At 45.9% G+C, this 22,831-nt stretch overlaps 1 protein-coding gene across 3 annotated transcripts in view; it reads right to left on the bottom strand.

The window, feature by feature from the left end:
• Positions 1 to 531: 531 nt before the first annotated feature.
• NRP2 (neuropilin 2) overlaps positions 532 to 22,831 on the bottom strand; it is a 116,423-nt gene continuing 94,123 nt past the window's right edge. For 2 of the 3 annotated variants that reach the window (XM_042995148.1, XM_042995149.1), the window contains exon 16: positions 18,735 to 22,457. In XM_042995148.1, coding sequence (XP_042851082.1) covers positions 22,177 to 22,457 — 281 coding nt within the window. In that variant the 3' untranslated portion in view covers positions 18,735 to 22,176. Of the gene's footprint in view, positions 3,839 to 6,443; positions 6,495 to 18,734; positions 22,458 to 22,831 lie in introns of those variants that run through there. The other variant, XM_007089960.3, reaches the window with a different exon arrangement.

Genomic DNA, 22,831 nt, shown 5'->3' with positions numbered 1-22,831 from the left:
TTTTAGTCAGTAGATCTGGAGTGGAGCCTAAGAATGTACAACTCTGACAAGTTCCCAAGTGATGCTAATCCTCTGGTCCACACTTTGAGGAGCAGTGTCACAGACCTTAAAATCAGCACAGATGTTGACAAGCTAATGTTTGACCAGGAAGAAGCAGCGAAGAGTCAAAAGTTGCAGGGGATTGGCAATATCTTGGGGGTGGGGGTGGGGGTTGACAGGGATCATAGTCTTGGAACTTTACTGGGCAAGCCTTTGAGTTAAAGTAGCCGACCTGTCCAGGTAGCCCATTCCCCATCCCCATCTTTCACTTTATAAAAAGCCAGCCAATCGACCTACTAACTCCATAAGAAGTGTTTAGAAACATTGTCCTAGGAGAATGACCAACCATCCTGGTTTGGCTGGGATTGAGAGGTTTCCAGGGACATAAGATTTTCAGTACTAACACCTGGGGAAGGCTTGGGCAAACTGGGATGCTTTGGTCATGCTCAATCCAAGTCTCTTTGTCTCCGATAAAAAATATGCAGAAAAATATCTCTGGTATAATGTTTATTTAAATAGCAATCTTAAAAAGGCTTTATACAAATCATATAAACACAGTTTGACCTTGTCGTTTATTTTTTACATTGAAGAATCACAGTAAAAGCTCTCAAGTTCCCATGATCTGGCTCAGCCAGCGAATGGTCGAATACCTTTAGCTGCAAACTCTGGAAAAGTTAATCTTCTGTGTGACAGCTTAACCTTTCCCCTTGTGTTCTTGTATTCATGCTCATTCCTCGGACCCTCAACCCTGTCAACTCCCCATCCCCGCCCAAGAGAGAAAGCAACCCTGTGGCCCTGTTGACTGCCTAGTCCGGGAGAGCGTGGAGGTAATGTGTCATTCAGTACAAGGCAAAAAAGGAGATCAATACTGTGAGTTGGGTTTCCCCAAGGGAACGATTCAAGGAGACGGGTCAGCTAGCCTACCTGCAGATAGAGAAAACAAACGCACCAGGGTGCCCCCTGGCCGAGTTAGAATCAGGCCCCACTGTCTTTCTGTCTTAGGACAGCCCAGCCTCCGGTGTTGGTGAGGTATCTACATGCAGCCCCGGATGGCCAGCTTTCCTTTAGCAGGGCCCACCCAGGGCCTCAAACCAGCCAATGGTGAGTATGGTTCGAGGACTGGGAGAGGGATGCAGGTTGGCTTGTGGGTAACTTAGAGGCGAACTGCAGGCCGAAGACAGGGCTGGTCTTTGGGGAACTGTACAATGGCCCGCTGAGCATGAGCGGGCCAGGACCCCCAGGGTAGGCTTTTGAACTTCCCTTCTTCTGCAGGCAACTTCTGGAAATCCCTAGGACTCGCTAGCTTCCTGAACACTGAGCTACGTGGGAAGGTGAAGAGGAGGGTGGGCTAATGAAAAACTTGCTTCTGCTGCATGCCCAGCTCGGGGTGGGGGTGGGGGGGGTCCTAAAGCTAAGCCCTTGGGCTTGACAGCTTTACTTTTCACCTCTAACTACCACTGTGCCAACGAGTGCGAGATCAGCGGTGACACTCGGGCCCTAGGTCAAAGTCACAACAACATCACTGAGTCCCACATGACCATTCACATACACAGTAGATACAGAGAACTCAAAGGCTCGCAAAGACACACATATATGAATAAATAGCTGTCGGTTTGGACTCTCCCTCTCTGCATACAAAACACTGTGACATTACCATTTGAACTAGTATTTCTGTAAGTTAACATGTAAGGGAACCAGCCAGTCCCATTCACCCTTTCCCTTTCACCTGGGTAGGAGACAAATGAACTTGTGGGTGACCATAGCAGCAAAAATGGTCTGACGGTTAGTTTACCACTGATAAGCAATGGGCTGGGCATACTGGTGGGGTTTCAAAGGTATTTCCAGCACACAGGCAATCTTTAGGCATTACTACAAAATCAAGATTTGGATCTTGACGCGGACAATCTTATCCTTCACACGGTTTTTCTGATGCCTCCCCTTCTAGAGTAGCTGAGAGTCATCGAGGGCTATAACTGCACCTCGGGAAGCAGGGCTCAATCCATTAGTAGGATCAGCGGTGAGTTGGGGGAGCTGGCAGTGGGGCCACAGGGGTTAGGGAAGAAGGGATGCCTTACTTAGAGGATACTCACTGATTTCTACATAGAGGGAAAATACAGTTTTCTTCATTGTTTCAAGGCACTTAATAAAAAATACATAAAGTGTGTGTGTGTTTGTGACCTAAGAGAGACCTAAGAACATAGGTCTCTCTGGGGTTGAAGCAGTGTTGTTAGTGTTTTGGTCCGCAGTCCTTGCATACTTCTGGCTCAAATCAGCTCGCGTACATCCTACCTGCCTCTCCTGAAATGCTGTAAACCCCGAGGAGTAGTCAATGTTTACTAGCCTATAGGAGAGACTGATTCATCAAAACGTCTCTGTACAGTCTGCTTAGCCTTGGCTATGACATGATCACAGAGGTTGGATTTCCTTTTCCCTCTCCACTGTTCTCCTTTCCGTCCAGTGGTCTCCAGTTACATTTCACTGGGGGAAAAACATACTAACAGCCTGTATTTACCACCCCATCTCTGAGAGTATCAAACAATGCTATGCCTTGGGGACGAGACGCCCGACAAATGGGCGCACGTGCGTGTGTGTGTGTGTGTGTGTGTATGTTTTAGAAGAGCAAGGAGGAGGGTAAAGAAAAAGTAAAACCACCACCAGAGGCCCCACGAAGTAGCCTCACAGCCACAAATTCTAGGTCTAGATGTAATGAATGGCTCCTAGTCGCAAAGCACGTTAAGGCTTGTCCGCTTCTAACATGGAGGTGCTTCTGTGGATTTCTGACGTGTGAAGTTTCCTTTCTGGTTTGTTTTAAATCGCATATAAGAAAGAGCTATTCATGCTGACCCTAAAATGGCAATTTTCCCCTGGATAAAAAAAGTTAAAGGCAACAACATCCTACTTAAATGCTAGGACTGGAAACGGCAGCTTGTAGGGTTGGCTGGCACGAACCTACACAGCAAATCCCGTAAAGTCGTAAAACGATCAGAGGACAGGATAAGTTGGACGGCTTTTTTTTTTTTTTTAAGCTTTTTTTTTTTTTTTCCTAAAGATGAAAAGTCTGAAAAGACCTTTTGCTTTTCAAGTGTTGATTAGAAAGAGGAAGCAGAGTACCATGACCGCCACTCTGCTTCTATCCTGGAAAAGTCATTCTCCTCTTCTGCCTCTTTGAGTTGCTCACAGACCAAAGAAATAAAATATAATAACAACAAACTCACAAACGAAATAGAACTGTGACCCCCAAAGAGATGCGCTCCCGTCTTAGTCCCAGCAACAACTCAGCCACCGCGCTTCTAGGTGGGTTGTAACCCCCTTCGCAGCTGCATCGCCCTGCCTCCCTCTACTCGTCTGTCTGTTCTGTCCACACCTGCGGTATTCTGGATCGGTTTGATCGAGATTATGGCATTCAGTTTCCAAAGGGGAAAAAAAAAACAATGTAATCTTCACTAGCCCCTCTTGCTGGAATGAAGCGTCAGATGTGATTTGGGTGCAATCCGTCATGCCTCGGAGCAGCACTTCTGGTGGTTCATCTTGACCTTGTGCTTGAGGCCGTCGTAGAGCTCAAAGTTGTAGTTCTCCAGCGTGGTGCAGCTGCGGGAGCTCAGCCCTGAGTAGGAGCAGGTGCAGTAGAGCAGGAGCCCCGCACACGTGGCCCCCAGGAGGACGCCCAGGGAGCTCATGGCGATAATGGTGATGAGGATGGGATCCAACGTGTAGAGCCAGCTCTTTTCTTTGTCGGCCGAAGGGGCACCAGACCCTGAGATCGGGGAAGAAGAGTTGCTCCAGTCCACCTCATACTCATCTGTGACACAAAGCATATGAGAATTGTGGGCACTGCCTCTTTCGAGGTGAAGTGACTGACACCCACCCCCCCGCCCCAGCCCGGTGTAGAGGTTCTTCAGGGCACAAGGACAAGCAGGGGGACCCTGGAAGTGCACTGGCTGGCGTCAAAGCCCAGCCTCACCAGGTCTTTGCTGTGTGACTTTGGGCAAGTTGCTTAACCTCTCTGCCTGTGTCTTCCCATCTATAAAACAGGGATACTGTTAAGGCTGCCTTTACTGGGTTGCTAGGAGGATTAAATGAATTAATAATTGTAAAGTGCTTGGTGTCCAGCACATAGCTAGTACTAAGTATTTGATATTTAAATAATTTGACTCCGACTAGGTAAGCTCAGATTTTGATGAAAGCTTCAGGGTGCCTTTGGGACACTGGGGTGGTCCCGTGATCTGGGCACGCTTCTTTCTTTGCCTCCTCACCCCCCACGTCCACTTGCTTCAAGTTCAACCAAAGGATAGACAGGCTGAGACTATTTTCACATGACAAGTTTCCCGATTTAGTATTGCTGGCCATCTGAGCAGCAGACTTTTTTCAAGCCACCACACTCACTTGACATACACCTTACCTTACTGTTACGGGTTGAATTATGTCCCCCATATGTTCATATGTTGAAGTTCTAACCCCTAGTACCTCCGAATGTGACTTTATTTGTAGATGAGGACCTTGAATTTTTTTAAAGTAGGCTTTACACCCCGCGTGGAGCCCAACCCAGGGCTTAAACTCATGGCCCCAAGACCAAGACCTGAGCTGAGATCAAGAGTTGGACGCTTAACCGACTGAGCCACTGAGGCACCCCTGGAGATAAGGTCTTTATAGAAATAATCAACTTTAAATGAGGTCTTTAGGGTGGGCCCTAATCTAATACGGATAGTGTCCTTATAAAAGGGGGAAATTTGGGGGCAGACACAGGTGGGACATTGCCTTGAAAACATGGAGATGACCATCTACAAGCCAGTGAGAAAGGCCTGGAACAGATCCTTCCTTCCCTCATGGTCCTCAGAAGGAACCGGCCCTGCTGACCCCTTGATCTTGGACTACGAGCCTCCAGAAAGGTGAGAAAATAAATTTCTGTTGTTTAAGACCCCCAGTTTGTGGTACTTTGTTACAGCAGCCCTAGAAGACTAATACACTTATTATTTCCATAGTGTGGCCAAGGCATGACCACATCCACAGCTCATTTTGTAAGATTTCCTAATAATTCCACGAAGAAGACAGGGTACTATTATAATTTTTTAACAGGTGAAGAAACTCAGGGGCACCTAGGTGGCTCAGTTGGTTAAGTGTCCGACTCTTGATCTCAGCTCAGGTCATGATCTCACAATTCATGAAATCGAGCCCCGTGACCAGCTCCATGCTGACAGGCAGTGCCTGCTTGGGATTCTCTCTCTCTCTCTCTCTCTCTCTCTCTCTCTCTCTGCCTCTCCTCCCCACCTCCCATTCTCAAAAAAAAAAAAAAAAAGAAAAAAGAAAAAGAAAAAGAAAAAAGAAAGATGAAGAAACTCAGGTTTTTAAGAAATTAGGTGACCAGATAACTCACTTGAGGTTCCAGACTTAGCAAGCAGTTAAACCAGAAATAGGAATCTGGCTTTCTGTATCCTTATCCCCTGCTCTCTGTACCCATCATAGTGCCTCTTGCTGCTACACCTACTGTGGCCTCTCCTTTTAAGCCAGTTCCACAGCTTTGCCCATAAAAGGAGCGTTAGATGGGGTTTTGCAGGGAGAGTCTGCATTGAGTTAACAAGGTGCTGTTTGGGTTAGTCACTCTGTTTCTATAACTACACTTGAAGTGTTTGATTAAGGTCGGGTTAAAAGCAGCTGTTCTATAAACAGCTCTTCTTAAATGCATCAATCTTGGTCTAAAGTTGTTCTTTGAGAGGAACTGTGGTGATCTCTCTTGCAGATCAACTCTGGCACTCAGAGAAGCCCAGACAGACATGTGCTGCTCTGAGTCGAGGGGAGAAATTATATCTACATGTTTGCTCGGCGGCCCTCGAGTCAGGGCTCGTGCTTTATCCTCTTGAAGTATGTGTATTTGAAGTGGGAGAATAGAACTTGGACTAAATACAAGATGGGCATTGTAGAAAAGAAACCTAAATCTGGCAATGGGCCCCAACTTGGAGTCTTGGATAGTGTGAGAAAGGCTCCCCCCCCAAGCCAGGGAACAGGAAACCACAGAAAGCCTAGGAGAATATTCACATTTATACTCATTTACTCAGGTTCTTTTTGGGAAGAGGTCAATGGGTTCAAGCAGCAACACATTTAGAAGAGCCTTGCTTTTACTTCTAAAGGGTTTATCCAGATTTGAAGTCCATCAATGTCGAAAGTTGCCTGAAGTAGGGGACCTGTTTCAGATTAGGCAGAAGGAACTCAATATACTTTCCAAATTTCTAAATTTGACCTTGACAAAGCAATTGATGGTTTCTTCACTGCTCTCTGGATTCTTTTCCCTTCTATTTCTGATTGGTAGTTCTAAATTTTGGCCTTCTCATACCCCAGGCATTATTTTTGTTGACATCTTTATAACCAAACCTGAATTTCATGATGATCTGCTAAATCATAGCAATACTCACCATCAATTTCATCTTCATAGCCCTCTCTTCCGTGTATTTCTGGAATGTCTACTATAATGAAAAAGAAAACAAACAAATCAAGTTATAACAAGTTCTATTGCCATGGCTAACAGGCAGAGATGCAGCCTTTCTGAGAGTGACTCCCCAGTACAGTGGGCAGCTAAAGAATCACATCTGCTTCTAGATCATTTAGTATGTACATTACTGGATTCTTTCCCCTTCAAATGATTTGTCTTTATTGCCAACAGCAACCAGAAGAACAGAAACAAAAAAGGTCTTTAGCTCCAAATAACTCCTCACTTGTGTTGTGGTAATGACTGTAGTTCATTGCCATTATAGGTCTGCATTTATCCAAGGCAACTTGGATGGCATGCCCATCATCAGTTGCTACAAATGTGAGGTTTATTTAGTGTAATGGACCCTCCTCATATGCATGCATGTAAGTAGACATATCCTATAAGGGTCTTTCTCCTCTGGCTTTCAAATAAACGTATGGTAATTCAACAAAGTCACATTTCATCATTATATGCTTTCATGTAGAAGTAGGACTGGAAAGAATGTCATAAGGCCTGTCCAGCTCCACGTATCTGTGCTAATATCTCTTGTCTTTCCTTCTCAGTTTACTTTTCCACTGGTTTTCTTTATGGCTTAGAATAGGTCAAATGTGGGCATCTCATCTGACTAGCCCAGGCTTGAAAAGAGCTAAATTAATTTATTGTGGATTTTCTCCAGTATTATCACTGTCTATCCTTTTCTTTTTTTATGATAATTTGGGGGGGTTGGGATATGGGAAAGACAGTCTCTCTATTCACTATGCTGTCCATCTTACAGAAATCAGAGCCAATGAAAATTACTGGTCTAAAATGGCAAAACATCAACAAAGAGAATCAAATATGTGGTGATTTATCATTTCTTTGTTTCTCACAGGTTAATTATGCCTGCCCTGGCTGTCAGCTCAAGATGGCGTTAGCAAGTGTATGGACACGTTAGGAGTTATACTGAACCCTAAGTCAGGTGCATAACCTTGAGGTCAGCACTATAAACCGATACCCCAAAATTCAGGCTTAAGCAAAACCAAATCCCAAACAGCTAATACTATCAAACAAGAGGAAGAGAAGAACTTCTCACTGGCCTGAACTTTCCCTCATCAGCACATCTCAGGGATGATCTACTTGACCATGACATGAACTGAGGATTGATCTATCACCGCCACACTTGAAATTCAGTCTTTTCCTGGAAGCAGTGATTTTAGTCATGTTAGATAGAAGTCTTCCTCATCCTGGCCAGAGCGCTAAAGCACATTTTGATCCCCCTGGTTGTTAGTAAGGGATGCAACAAAACAACTTGCCGGGACCCCACTTGAAAGGATCAATGCCATGTGGCACTAATTTGCCATAAATCCAGCCTGTTTCTGGCATGTTTATAGCACAGCAACTGGCACCTGCAGGTCACAACAGCTTCCCCACCTCAATGCCCATCCCCTGCATTATTCTCCAGGACCCTACAATCCAGGCTGTTTCCTTGGAATGAAGATGTGACTATGAATCAACAAGAGGCAGGAGGTGTCTGTCATAGGGATCAAACTGAGCTTGTGAAAGTCAATCTAGAGATTTTTATTTTAACCTTGTGAAAAAACAAACAAACAAACATGGAAGAAAAGCATCACATTTCCATCCACTAATCGTTTTGATGGGATGCTCATATGTCTTAACACCTTCACGGTTAAGAGATGCAGAACATTGGATAAGAATATGCGAATCAGCCTAGTACAAAAACTGTGGGGCTCTTGCCAGTGACTTTTGGGCCAAATCCTGCTCTTGCTTTTAGGGATTTGGTCTCTGCCAAGGATGTGACAGATTCTTGGAGGCTAGAATGCCATTTTGCTCCATCTCACACCCTCAGGGAAGAACTCTTAGGACACTATTGACCGTGGCTGGAAAGGAGTAGATGTGCCATTGATCTTAAAGGAAAAGGGGTAAAAGGATGGTAATGAGTGTGAGTACATTTTGTCCCAGGAGATCACAGCCTCTTGCCTCTGGAGGTGGAGGACTGGATGAGATGACCTCCCAAGAATTGGTCCATTTCTAAGGTTCTATGTAATTGATTGCTTAGATGGGCCGAGATTTCTGCACCTGGTGAATCAAAGGCTACCTAAGGTGAAGAAGAACACTTTAGAGGCTTGACTTGGCTTTTTGTGTAATCACTGCTCCCAGGAGTTTGGGTGAGTGGGAAGGGTCAACAAAAGGATAAGTTAATCAACATTTTCAAAAGCGCATCTGTTCATCAAGGCTTAAAGAAAGAATGGCACACTAGGGAAAACCCAAATAAAGGGAACATTTGTACAAAAAAGCAATTTGCTTTGAGAGCAATTTTCTCTAGTCCCCTTGTTAATATTCTTGATATCTGTGATTAAGAGCGAGCTTTCTTAAAAGCCCCATTGCTCTTCATGGGCCACCTTCCTTTTCTGTTAAGCCCAATAGGTAAACCTCACCTTGTTTCCTCAGGATGCTGGTAGGAAGGAGTGTGGCTCTCCCACCAGGTGCCTGTAGTTCTAGCAAGACAAGGCAAGGGCGGAAGGGAGGGAGAAATGATGAGCTCGAGGCACAGAGTAGAGGTAGCACCTCCCTGATAGCCAAAGATAGCACAAGCATGTAGGGACCAGGGACTCTGAACCGAATTGAATTTCTCTTTTTTTGTCACGAGGACAAACTTGGAGAAGACCTTCCAGGACCCTGGTTTAGTGAGTGGGTGTGTCTATGACTAATGGACGGACAAGGGCGAGTGGAATGGGCCACACCTCTAGGATCACACAGATCTGGAAAGGATCTTACCACCCACATGACTTCCACTTTCACCCTTTGTGCTCACATGACCCTATTTCCTCCGGGGCCCTGTATGGACTCAGTCTCAGCCAGTTTGACTCCAAAGCCTGAATTCTGACTCTTCAGTACTGTGTGAGGGCCAGAGGTGACCTCTCACCTCCACCCAGGTCTGCCTCCAAGTTCTCTGGGTATAGGCAGGACACTGCATCTATCAGCGTATAATTACTACCTTATTCTAACAGTAAAAACGGGCCTGCCTTGTCTCGGATCCTAGTTGACTGGATATATGCTCTCTGGCTCTTTGCCTGCATCGCTCTCCAGACACTTTGATGGGAACTCAGGAGGACTTCTCATGAATGGGAAAATACGGTCTGAAATTTGAAGCTCATGTTTTCTGTGATAGGCGTGACTCAGGGGGGAAGGCTGATTTGCCTTCTTCTTCCAAGGGTAGTCTTCATTACCCAACCAGTCAACCAATCCTCACTTATGAAAGAGGTTTACAAAGTGCCCAGGAGCCACACTGGGTTTTTGGAAAAATGAAGATGGATGGGACCAGGTGTCTACAGTCAAGGCCCCTCAGCATGGTTGGGAAGCAAAGACTTGTCCATGACAAAACAGTATAAAAGAACGTGGGGGCTTGTAGACAGGACTCTAAATGCTGCTGGCATCCAGGGTAAGGATTGGGCACATGAAGCCAGGCCACTGCCAGGAAGGAAAGCATTCGAGTGGGGAGGAGGGTGCTTCAGAAGAGAGGCTGCTGCACTGTGGCGGTTGGTGAGTTCGAGCTCCTTTATCCGTTTGATGGACAGGAATGGCTTCGAACGTGGCACCTGAGCCTTTTTACTCATATACTGATCCCTTGGTTTTTGGCTTGAATTCGCTTTTGTCTGCTCCATCAAGGAATTCAAAGAGATGGCCAGGCCTGGCCACATATCTTCCACCTGGATTTCCGTACATGAGAGTCAGGTTTCTGCGCCTCTCCTCCACCAGCTGCTGTGAACCAGCACAGTGAAAGGAAGAAGTAAACTCATGAAGGACCGGAACGGAGTTTACTAGAGTTTAAGTAATCAAGTGAGCAGACTCACCACTACTTAAAAAGCAAACAACCTAATTCAACAAAACCTGGTTATTTTCATATTGTCATCAAAGCCTCAGGCTGCAAAGTCCCGTTTCCCCAGGAATCCTTTCCCTTAGCACCGCCAAGAGGTCGGTGAGGTACACAGTGGAGAGTGATTCAAAGTCTTAGTCCATCTCCTATAGTCCTGATTTTTCAGGGCAAGAGGCCCAGAGGGGCTAGTTATTAAAACACTCACTGACTGTTCCAGAACTCCTTCCACCCTAGAAGAGTCACGTATTTTCAAGTGTCTTTGTCAGTAAATTGCAACACTATGGCACAAAAGGTTAACGGCCATACCCAGTCATTAACCGAACCTACTCTAAGGAGCTATGTTTTGCCCTGTGGGGTCTGGAACACTGCCTGGTGGCGTCAGACCACACATGTTATGCAGGAGAAACACCCCCAGACACCCAACGTGCAGCTGGGGGATTCCCCACCGAGCATGATTTACGTCTCAAAGAGGAATGCTCTCTCCCAGTCTTGGTTCCCATTCTCTCCTTCCCCACCTTACATGCACCTGCCTGTGCGCGCGCACCCCCCCTTTATCTATCTTCCTCTCTCCTTCATTTTCTTCCATTTTTTTCCCCTCTTAAATTAAGATCCTTTGGTGTTAAACTGCTTTTCTGCAATTACTCTTAGAAAAATTTCGGCCTTCCCTTTCACCACTACTGCTATGCTGTGGTCTACCGCGAGTGTATAAGCGCGGGTGTTGTTCTGTTTACTTTCTGCATCGTAAAAGGAGCTTCACAAGACTGCTGGGAAGTGAAAAGCCTGCCCCAAACCACTGACAACTTTCAGATAAATCATTGAGGACAGTCCATTCCCGGGCTATTTGCATGGAGATCATCTCAGGACACCAAAATACACTGGTTTTCTTTGAAAAGTCCCTTCCACGTGAACTCTGAGCAGTGGAGTAAGAAGCCTGGTTGAAGCTGATGACAGATTTGTGAGCCAGAGGGTGTAGCAGAGACCCTCTAGGAACCGTGTAGTGTCCGCCCTGCTCTCTGTCTGAAGGAAAGGAGCATGGGATTTGGAGGAGCACTGCACTGGGAACAGGTTGCCTACTTCTCATCTGAGCTCCGCTATCCACCGCGGGTATGAGAGTCTGGGTGAGTCATTGACCCTCTGAGTCTCAGTTTGCTCCTCTGAAAGTAACCACTCATGTTCTTCCCTGCTCTAGTCTTCTATGTCTTACGGGAAGAAAATGAGAAAGGTCTGAGGGCCCTTCTGATGAGGGCACTCTCAAGAGGCTGCTGGTTGAGGTAGACAAGGTGACTCCCATAGAAAAGAACCCCACTCTGCTCACCACTCCAGTCTTCACCCCAGGTCTGTCTTCTCCTAGGTTGTTGCTCCCTGAAGACAGCCGCCTTAAGGTGTGTGTGCAAAGAGAAGACCACGAAACAGACAGGTAAAGGAAAGCTGTGAGATCCCGTGTTTCCAATACTGGTTCATTTGCCTTAGAAATCAGCCCTGCGAACTGGTAATTTAAAAAGTGGTGGGTAAATTGTGCCCCGAGTTTTAAACTTCCACCTTAACGGAAGCCAGGCTGATAAAACCAACCTTAACGTGGCCACTTAACCCACCAAAGTGCAACCGGCCTTCAAAGCAAGGATTGAAGAGTCTCTCACACCCAGAAAATCATTGAAATCATTCATTTTCACAGGCACAGGTGTCACCGCTTCTATTTTAAAGAGAATGAAATTGAAGAAGGAGGGTAGAAAAATGCAGTAAGTCATTGAACAAATCAGTGCTAAGGCGAGTAAGCCACATTTTCGACACCTAGTTTGGGGCTGTGATTTATGTGGGATAAGCTCTTGGCTACTTAGAACCCTTGCTGAATTTGATTCCAAGTTCTTGAAACCCCTGAGCCAGCTAAATCACCGGACTGTTCAGATGGGAGTAGTCTTTAGAAAATTCTCTCAGCCATTTCGTTTTGATCCCAGCAGGAGATGTAACCCTGAGACTGAAATAAATGAGAAATAACGAAGGACTAGGAGATATTTCTTGGCCTTTTGCAGTGTTTAATTCAGTTTAACATTTAGTTTTGGCTGAGGGCCCCCCCCCCCCCCCGCCCCACCCCACCACCTTAATTTCCCTAATTCAGTTTGTTCATCCCCAGTTGCTACAGGAGCCAAAAGTTCAGATGTTGATGAAAGCTATGCCAAGCTCCTCCATTAGAGAGTCAGGGTACTTGAGAGCCATTTATCCCTTGCTGGGTTTGGCTTGAGTTGAGAAACACCACCAGAAGATCCTTTATCATGGGTTTTTATCTCTTGGGCTTATAGCCAAATATATGCAAAGTCATGGAAAAAAATATTTTTTGGAGTTTTCAAATGGTTTCGAGCTGGAAAGCACAGGTTTGAGATATCTGGAGTCTGAACTTGAATTTAGCCATTATTTCCTATTATTTTTAGTTGAATAACTAGATGGAAACACTAAAAAGGGTTGGAAATACCAACTGCAAATGAGAAAGCTGTGAAATGACCTAATAATATTTTCAAGTGTGGAGGCGGATGAGCAGCTGAGGCCAGAATGGCTCCACTGAGCCCCAACGATGATGTGAAAATAAGAAAAACGCAGCCAGAGAAATATTTAGCTATAAAGATGGGATTCAGAACTGTGCAGGTTGGAAACACCCAGCAATGATGATGGAGGAACATTCTGGAATCTCTCCTCCACCCTAGGTCTTTGAAAAATCAGAGATTTTCTTCATAAGTACCAGTAGATATGTCAACAACAAGAAATAGATACGTGAACAAAAAGAAATTCTTCTTTTGTTGGCTACCTTCTCAGAGTATGAAGGTGCGAAAACCCTAAAATTTCAGGGAAATTCTCACATGTTCACATTTCAGAGAGCTCGCCCAGCGGGCTTTGACATTTCTTCTCTCCTCCAATCCTGATACTCGGGAAGTGTGCATGATGGGAACACCACTCAGGTGGAGTAGTTTCCTACCTCTTGGGTGAGTGAAAGAATGGCGTCAAAGAAACAAAACCACATTCGCTTCCACTGTGAAAAAGAGATGTCTTGTCAAAGCCTCCCCTCATATTCTGTAAGGCCCTGAAAAAAATGCCCTATGTAGCTCACCAAGTAAGCTTGCTCTACTTAAAAGGTGGGCTCTACTTCAGAACACAAGAATGAACAACACTGTGGTAAGAGGTTCGGGGTTCCAAAAAGGAACCTGTCTCTACCCACTCAAGAGGTGATTTTCTCCAGAAGCTTGCTGTTATCCCAGGACTGTAATTATAACATAAGAGAATAATTTGGTCTCTAGTAAGAACACAACTACTTGGAGGAAAGTAACCAATTCAGCTTTCGTTTGAGGGAATCCGCCCCCCCCAACTTCTCTGGGAAAGAGTTTGATGAAGGGGTGGGGGTGGGGAGCAAGTATGAGAATGACAGAGGAGAGGAGAGGGGGCCACTAGGAGAGGGGGTTGGCGCAGAAAGGGGAGGCTGGAAGTTGAAGACAAACGATATCTGGCACAAAGGCAGAGGGGTGGAGACAGGTCCTCCTTGGGGAAAGAGGAGGCGATGGAGGCCCCGTGGCAAATTGCAGAGCGAGACAGAGGACGGTGTCGTGGGTCTGGACTTCCTATGAACGCCATTATTGAGCTTACACCCTCGGTCTGTAGTTGGCCGAGGCTAATGAGGTGCTCTGGGTGGCTGCTTTTACCATCCATGTCGGCCCCCGCCTCGGTCCTAAGGCCCATCTTCCCGCCTCAGTGCCAACTGTTGGGAACTGCCCGGGAGAAGCGACGGGGAAGTCCACGCGGGCCTCCTTCTCCCAGCCCCTCGGTGGCGGTAAGGAAACACAAAGGGACGAAACGGTTCTTTAACGGACTGTGCTAAAAGGCAGCCTCAGTAACTAGCAGGCTGGCTGAGAACAGGACTTCGGTCAAGGCCTCCTCCAGCTCAAAGCTTTCTCTGCACTGCCATCATTACTGGAGCCAGCCGCTCTCTGGCAAGTCAGAGAACTCTAGTCCAGGGCCCGTGTTAATGAGTCCTGCTGCCCGACGACGAACGCTCTACTGCCGAAAGCCAAGACTTGGTATGCTACCACTCCGGTTCTGGATCAGCGCCCTCGCTTAGGGGTATGTTAGTTCATGATCTCTAAAGAGTTCAATTTTGCACAATTACACACAGAAGACAAAACAAGGCGTGTGCGTGTGCGCGCGCGCGCGCGTGTGGGTGTGTTTGCAGTGACATATTTGAGCTCATCCATATGTCATGCTCATGCTGCTTTCTTTCCTGAACTTCCCCCCAATTATCCACCTGAACCCCATGCCCAAGAGGCAGAAGTCCTGGGTTTTTGGCAGGGCGGAGAAAAAAGCCCACAAAGCCCACAAATGGCGGTAGACACTGTCCGTTACCCTCGGAGTCCAACTCCCATTACCAAGATCCCTTTGTCTTAGTGCACAGTAGAAGTCAGAGGAGCGCTCTTGGAGGAAAAGATGTTTTGACCAAACAGGCCCCTTGGCTTCTCTTCCACTCGCCACTCCTTGCTGGAGCCACTTGGGGCCGGCAGCTTTGCCTACACACACACACCTCCCACTAGAAAACAACCTCGCCTCCTGGTCACTTTCCTTGGGTCCCAGCAGCCCTGGACCTCCTCGGAAGAAAGCCCGACGCCACCTTTTGGCCCGGAAAGCCTGCTGTCCTGGGGACCGAGGCGGGCGCTTTGCTCCTAAGGCCCCAAGGATTGGAGACTTTCTGTCGACACGTGGGCCCTCCTCGTGGCTGCCGGAATATTTTAGTCTGCAGCACAATACTGTGCACTGACCTTAAAGGATGTTTTTTACATGAATTTTTTAGTAGGAAACATAAATAAATAACAGCAAGGCACAGTGCAGTCATTCTTTGAGGAAACCAAGTGGAACTCATTAATCATGGAGAACAGGGCTCTGCCTACAGAACCCAGGGATGGAATTAACCCCTGTACCACAGCTGCCACAGCTCTGGTGAGCTGCCACTTACAGTCAGGCCACATTCGCCACAAATTGACAGTTAAAAAAAAAAAAAAAAGTCCCTGCAATTAAAATTCCCTTCAGCTAAACTATATATATAAAGTCTTCTCTTACAAGCGCTCCACCCACTCCAGGAGAGAGAGACAGACCCAGAGATTACGTGGCCTGTGGCGATGTGGGAGGGGATAGAATCCAGGACGTCCACTAGTTTGTGACTCTCTCAAATGGGGACAGGTTCACTGTAAAAGGTTAACCTCAGCCACTTGAAGCATCTGGTAAAATGAATCGAGGCACACCATTTGGCCGACTCGTTCTATCGCAGAGAAACATGTGCGCAAAGATGCAGCCTCAAAGATGTTCATTGCAGTATTGTTTATAACAGAAAAAAAAAAGCGGAATTAAATGCAACCTGAATGCCCACCAGTAGGGGAGCAGTTAATAAACTAGGGTACAATATGGAATGCCATGCAAGAGCTAAACACGATGGGGTAATCTGGCAGTGGGTACTGTCAAGATTTTGTGAAACGAAAAGGAGAAAGTTGTCCGACAACGGAGCAAATGTTGTGATACCATTTATGCAAACAAAACCGAATCCAACCAAACAGATCACATAACCGGACACAGACATACAGGTTTGTAAAGGTCTAAAACAAGGCCTGGAAATATATACCTCAAGCTGTTTCTCGTGATTACTCTCTTTGGGGAAGAGAGTGGGACTGGTTAGCAGTGAAATGGACTTCTGCTTCTTCTGTATTACGTACACATTTCCAGGATGTCGTTGTGTATAACTTGTAAGTTAAAAAAAAAAAAAAAAAAAAGCGAGAGAAACATCCAGCCAGTTATTATCCTAAAATTTCCCCCAACAACCTCTTTCAGGATCACTGACCACTCTGGTCCTAAGCCTCCAGAACAAGACGTTTGCCCCCTTCCGCCCCCAGGGTGATGCTAGAATGTCAGTTGCTGATTTTTCAAACAGCCTTTCCTATTTCTTGGTGCAGTGCCTGTGGGCATTTAGTCTTTTTGGGCTCTTGGAGGTTGGTGACGGCAAAGCCTAAGGACAATTAGAGTAGAATGATTCTGGGTCTTCTGCCCACTGGGCTGTGGGGGGAAGGAGGAATGGTTTCTGCTGGCTGCCCGCAAGCACCTAGATTCTCCATTGAGCCACACTATGCTAAAAGGGGTTTTGTTCCTTGGCCATTCTTCACATCTTGCGTCTCTACTGCGCTTAGGTCTGGGGCCAAACGGACTCCTCCACACGGTTACTGCAAGTGTATTCTAGCTGAGGCATGTGGCCTGACGCCTTTTGAGGGTGTAGGTTCCTGATTATATCTAACCTCTAGACATACTCCAGTGCACCTGATCTATGTCAGGCTTAATTAAGTCGCACACTATTCTTAGATTTTAATTTATTTACATAAGGCGATTCTTTGCTGACTCTAAGACCATCAGCTGGTGTTCCTCTCTCCCCTCCTTTTTCTCCGGTTGGATTGGTTTTGTGTTTTCTTTGGGCCATCACCGAAGGGGACGAAAGGCAAAGGACAGCTGGCAGAGCCCCAGTGATGTGCACAATTAAAGAGCGAAAGCAAGCCGCACCTACACCTTGGCTCAGATGTGTAGCCCACAACATGGACAAACCACAACTTAAAAATGAAGCTCTTTTCACCAAAGATTACAGAAAGGCCACAATGTTTGTGCAAAACAACTGCAAAGTCAGTGAAGAGGGGTGATGGACGCAGACGCCGTGCCGCAGCAGATCGGCTGGGCTTGGGTTATCTGGGCTGGGAGGGTGGTGTCTTGCTTCAACAGCAAGAACACACATTTAAACCATCATAAAGGGCCAGGTGGGAGCCAAGGAAGACACACGGGGCCTTGACATCTGGTATTTATGATCCATGGAAACACAATGTCTGTAACATTTATGCTTGGGCTCGTTCTGAAATACCACACTGATAACAGTGCTGCACTTGATGCCTAAGATTAGAGTCTTAACAGTCGTTGCCCTTTTGGGGAAGAGAGAATGCTTCTAGAATTAGCCCTGGGACTAGAACCAAAGCAGGAAGAGCAACGATGAAATTCTCAACCATGGCTCTAAAAACAGGAACGCTAATGAAGCATAAGTGATGGCTGGTTTAATTTAGTCTGGCAAATTTGGCCCCAGGCCAGCTCAGGGAAGTGTTGACTGAGCCTGGGTATTTGCCTGAAATAAATACTTTTGAGAGGCTTTCATTTTATCCTTTACTAATGGGAACAAATGGCTTTAAGGAAAGCCAAAGATCATTTACACAAAATGGGTAATTATACTTGTCATTAGAGGCACAAACAATGCTCTCATCATGGACATTCTACTCTATTCTCTGGCATAGGACAGACAGTGACATCTATACTGAGCCATCTGTACTAACAGAGTTTCCTGTAGGATCTGAAAACCAAAATCCTATTTCCTTTTAGCACCCCTTAGACAGGTTTTACGGATGTAAAAAGTATTCCTTCCTGGATCTGGGTTTAGAGGGGAAAAGTAGGACTCTGGTGGAAATAGTCTCTCTGGACAGTCCCTTTTCTTAGAACCTTTAAGGATGGTTCTTGGACCCCTGAGGAAGTCTCCTGGGCTGATGGAATGCTCTTAATACACCCCAGGAATAGGGGGTGGTGGAAAATCCTTCCCCAACTTCTTCTTGACCACCATTTCACTGCCACATTGTACTGCCTACGTTTCCCTGCCAATCCCCCACTGATAGAAATATTTTATGTATTTGATATAACTAATCACTAATGACCCAAACGGGAGAACCAAAGAAAAATATGTGTCCACAAGATCTGGCTTTTAGGGTAAGTTTCCCCAAGCCTCTCTCGAAGTTTTTATGGAATATTCCTTTTATAAACTTCTCTAGCTGGACAGTTCCAGGTACATAGTCATCGTAGAATTATCTTCATTACTTGCTCCAAAATGAAGTCTGGAATATTTTGGAGCCTTGAACACGCCATAAGTTCCCATTTTGTCTGGGAAAGTGCTCATAAAGAGATCAATGTCCCCATGGAAGAAATGATTTGGTAGGCGAGGGGCATCATGTCGCCGCTTCTTCTCCAAAGGAAGCTATCTGTCTCTGTAGAGCCAAGTACATGATTCAACTCCACTGGTCCCATTCCCCCTGGGGCCCCATGAAAGGCAGAGTCCAATCTCCAGGGATTTGCCATCAAGAGAAATTTTGTGGAATCACACTGAGCAATTTAGCACTTAGCAACTTTTGCAAAATCCCACACCAATCATAAAAGTTGGCTCAGCTGCACAAATTGGATAAAACTCCTAACAAGCAGTAATAAAAATAAAAGAAGAAAAAACTGGCATCCAGCCTCAAGGAGAAAACCCACCTACCTCCCACAGCAATGCCCTGTAGCTCAGAAGGCAGTGGTCAAACTTTGGAAACATCAATTTGTTCAAAGCCTACATTTCAACTTTGTTCTCATAGGCAAACAGGAAAAAAAACCCCAGATGTTTGTATAAAAATATCATCATTTTATTACATTCCACACAATACATTTTCAAATAGTTTCCAATGTCCACAAGTTATTTAGACACACAGGCAACTGAGCAATGCAAGAGATGTCACAGTTATAGGAAGAGGGATAAGAATAGGAAGTAAAAATCTTTAAGTTTTCTTGTTTTGTTGTTTTTCTTTGGTAATTATCGATTATTTTAGGTGTTTGCTTGCCTGCTATTTTTAGTTTAAAGACAAGATCTTTTTAAAGATGGGGTATCAACGTCAGAAATATTACTGGATTTCCTATCCTATTCTGGCTTTAATCCCAAAACTGTGGGGTGAGGGAAAAGACAATTTCACTTTATTTTCAGGGTCCTGTTTTGTCAATGGCAATGCTATAATTTTTTTTTCTTTTTTCTGCCTTCACCAGCAATTAGGGGAGAGCAACTGTTAGAATAATATCAAGGAAGGGATTTTTTTTTTTTTTAAACCCCAGAGATAAGGGTTGCCCTCCTGGAGCTGTTAATATGAAATCTCTACTAAGGCAAAAACTTTACCAGCCCGAGCTAGACCTTCAATTCTTCATTCATTCATTCATTCATTCATTTATATTTTAGTAGTTGCTATCACCTTTTTGTCTTCTGAGAAGCAACTCTAAACACATGCATGCATGCATTCACCTGTCCAGTCTATTTTTCTTAGAAGAGAGTGATCCTTCCCTCCCTCCATGAAATACAGAATTTTGCTTTCTAAAGCTGCAAAGCATGATTTTATAGAACAGCTGCCCTTTTAGCATAGTACCTAGATAATACTATGAAAGTTGCTGGGCCAGAGGGGGAGAGAGAGAGAGAGAGAGAGAGAGAGAGAGAAGGAGAAAGTGTGACATCCCCAGCTGAAGTTCATCATGGGATTCACAAAGATTTGAGCAGTCTCATATTCTCAACTATGGCATGTACATAAAGATGATGCCACATGGGGCACCAGATAAAGACACAGCAAATGCACAAAGTTGTTGTCATCTTCTTGTAAAGAAGGGAAATCCTCAAGGGTAGATAGTAAGTAACTCAGACAGTTGATACACTGGCTGGATTTTCCAGGTGTAATTTCCCGACACCATACCTCCACGGGGTGCCTACGGGGATGTCAATCATTTCGAGGGAATGCCTGGCCCCAAATGCACAGCTGGATGTGGACACCTGAGATAAAAAGCCCGTAGTGACTGGCATGGAATTCATCACACGGTATGTTGGGCTTGTGCCCCTCCTCCCTCTCGCAGCTTTGTTTTCCATCTTCAGCTGGGGTAGGACACTTGAAATCTCAAGGTAGCTCATGCTCTAGCCTTTCATCTTTTCTTTTCTTGGCAGAGCTTCTGTGGTTGAGCCAGAGTAGCTCTTTGAAATAGAATAAGAGTGGGAGAGCACCTTTCTTTCAGAAGGATGAAACAAACCAGATGCGAAAGTGAGCGTGTGTTGGAGGGACCTGCGAATATATTCTGAAAGAATGCTAAAAGTCTCTCTCTCCCAAGCAGCCAAAAAAAAAAAAAAATTAATATTTTGTTCTCAGAAGGTACCTGGAGGCTTTCAGCCCAGGCAACCATCTTTGGAGAGAATCTCACACTTCCCTGGTGGATTCCTAGCAGGAAGTGGAGAAATCAACACCCCCAAGGCTGAGCCCCAAGTCACTGAGCGTCTCGTTAAAATACGCATTTTCTATCAATGAAATTGACTTCATTATTGAATCTATCCTTTGTACAATATCATTAGGCAATTTATCTCTAACATCCCTCTCCCTGCGTTGCTTAGAGAGGACACACGGGCAGCAACAGATTTATCTTCATTATACCCTCTCCTGATGCAGCAACATCTGGAAATGCCAGGCCAGCCTAAGAAGGTGTATTTGCCAGATGCTATGAATGCTTTAAGGGGTAGCATTTTAAGGGTTGGCAGTTGACATTTAAAAAAAATGGTTACTTCTGAATAGCCTCAGAATATTTAAATAAGTCAGGTGAACAGTCTTATGTTTTAGTGGCTATAGATTCAGGCACACATTAACACCACGAAAGGAAACGATCCCTTTCCCCCCATATTTTACAAATGCTATTACAATGACCAATAGAATACCAAAGATTACAATTTTTAAGCTTCTTACTCAACTCCATCCCAAGTCGGGCACAGTAAACCCCCCAAGTGAGGAGACTTTGAAAAGACCACATTCAGTCCTCCCTGCTCCTCCCTTCTCTCCTCCACCTCTCGCTCCCACCTTAAACAGGCTACTGCTTTTCCTAAGCCAGTCTCAGACTTGTTATTCTTTATGACGTATTCCAAGATTGGACTTAACTGATAAAAGCTACACATTCATTACGAGCTTCCCTTTCATAAGGCAACAAGAGACAGATTTGCTTCAGGGCCGGAAGTAGAGATGATTCTGCACGCACCCAATGGCTGCCATCTTGCTACTTCCAAGACTCCAGGAGACATGACAAGGGGTCATGTCTGAGTGCGCTGGGGGAACTTTCCTCTTGGGTCAGGTGGATCGGGAATGGGATAGGGATGGGAGGGGCCACATTTCATTTCATGCGGCCTCGAGTTTTTTTGGGTACCTGGAGATGACAGTGGTAGCCAACAGAAACCCAGCCAGAGCTAGATAAGGCAACAAAAAGCTTCAATCTCTTCTCCAAGTAAACAAAACTAGTACAGCATATTATTTTTTTTGGAGAATGTACCCCCGGAGAAGTAACACAAGGGTTAAAGGGGGTCCTCTCTCAACACATCCACACACACTACCCCCCACCCCCACAATGAACCAGTCTCTCTCTCACGTACACACACACACACACACACACATACACACACACCCGACACAGAGCGATTCACACGCACATGTATATACTATGTACAAACACACAGATCCAGGTTTCCTCTCCGGTCTCCTGGCAGACTGCCCACCGGAAGGAGGTATGGGATAAGGCAAGGGGAAGAAACAGGGAACCAGTCTCTGAAAGAAAACCAGCTGAGCCTTCAGTTGTGAAGTGCTGAGGGGCGTATCTCTTCTCATATTCCAAGATGCAGCATTAGAGGTGGGGGTGGTTGGTTTGGAATCAACAAAGGATAAAAACAAACCAAAAGAGAGAGAACCCAAGGACAATGGTCAGGATGAATAAAAGCACACAGGGTTTGGGCCCCCGGGGGAGAGAGAGAGAGAGAGAGAGAGAGAGAGAGAGAGAGAGAGAGGAGAGACAGACAGAGATGTCTTGAGAGTCCACACAGAGACTAGGCGAGGAGAAAAAAGTGCAAAATCGAGGCAACGTGTTGGTAGTCTTTCTCGTTTGTTTTGGGTGCCGTCCTTGGCTTCGGCCCTCAGCAGTGCGAGCCGCGGTCTTGCTCTAGTTTAATGGTTAGGGTGGGCTCCACCGCCAGAGGGGCCCCGTTGGTGTAGTGGGAGGTTTTGTAGGTGATGGAGTGATCGGTCTTCTTGGCCGCATAGCGGAACCGGTGGTAGTGGAGCACCAGGGCCAGCGCGACGGAGACGAGCACCAGCACGGCGCCCCCGGCGGCCATTACGTAATACCAGTAGGCTGGGATGGGCTGCACGGGCACCGTGTCCACTGTGGGCTCGGTCCCTGGTAGGAGGGTGCCCCCTGGTGGAGAGACACAGAAGAGTGTTGCTAGGCTGAGAGCATGCAGACTACTCCAAAAATTAATTAAAAAAAAAGAAAAAGGAAAACACATACATGCTTTGGAGCGGATAGGGAAGGGGCAGGGGAATAAGAAGGTACTGAGTACTTCGCTCGTGACAAGCACTGTTAAACGACTGACATCATTTCCTACTCGCAACCTGATGAGATAGGCACTGTCGGGCCCATTTCACAGATGGAGGTCTAAACAGAGGCTCAGAGAGGTTAAGTGACGGGGGTTATACAGCAAGCGATGGTAAATATGGGATTCAACCAAGAGCTGTATGATTACAAGGCTCTTTCCTTCTTTCTGTTAAACCGCAGTTACCCTACCGTAG

This window comes from Panthera tigris, chromosome C1, assembly GCF_018350195.1.
Source record: "Panthera tigris isolate Pti1 chromosome C1, P.tigris_Pti1_mat1.1, whole genome shotgun sequence".
Classification (NCBI taxonomy): domain Eukaryota; kingdom Metazoa; phylum Chordata; class Mammalia; order Carnivora; family Felidae; genus Panthera; species Panthera tigris.
This window is presented reverse-complemented; position numbering and strand designations above follow the sequence as displayed.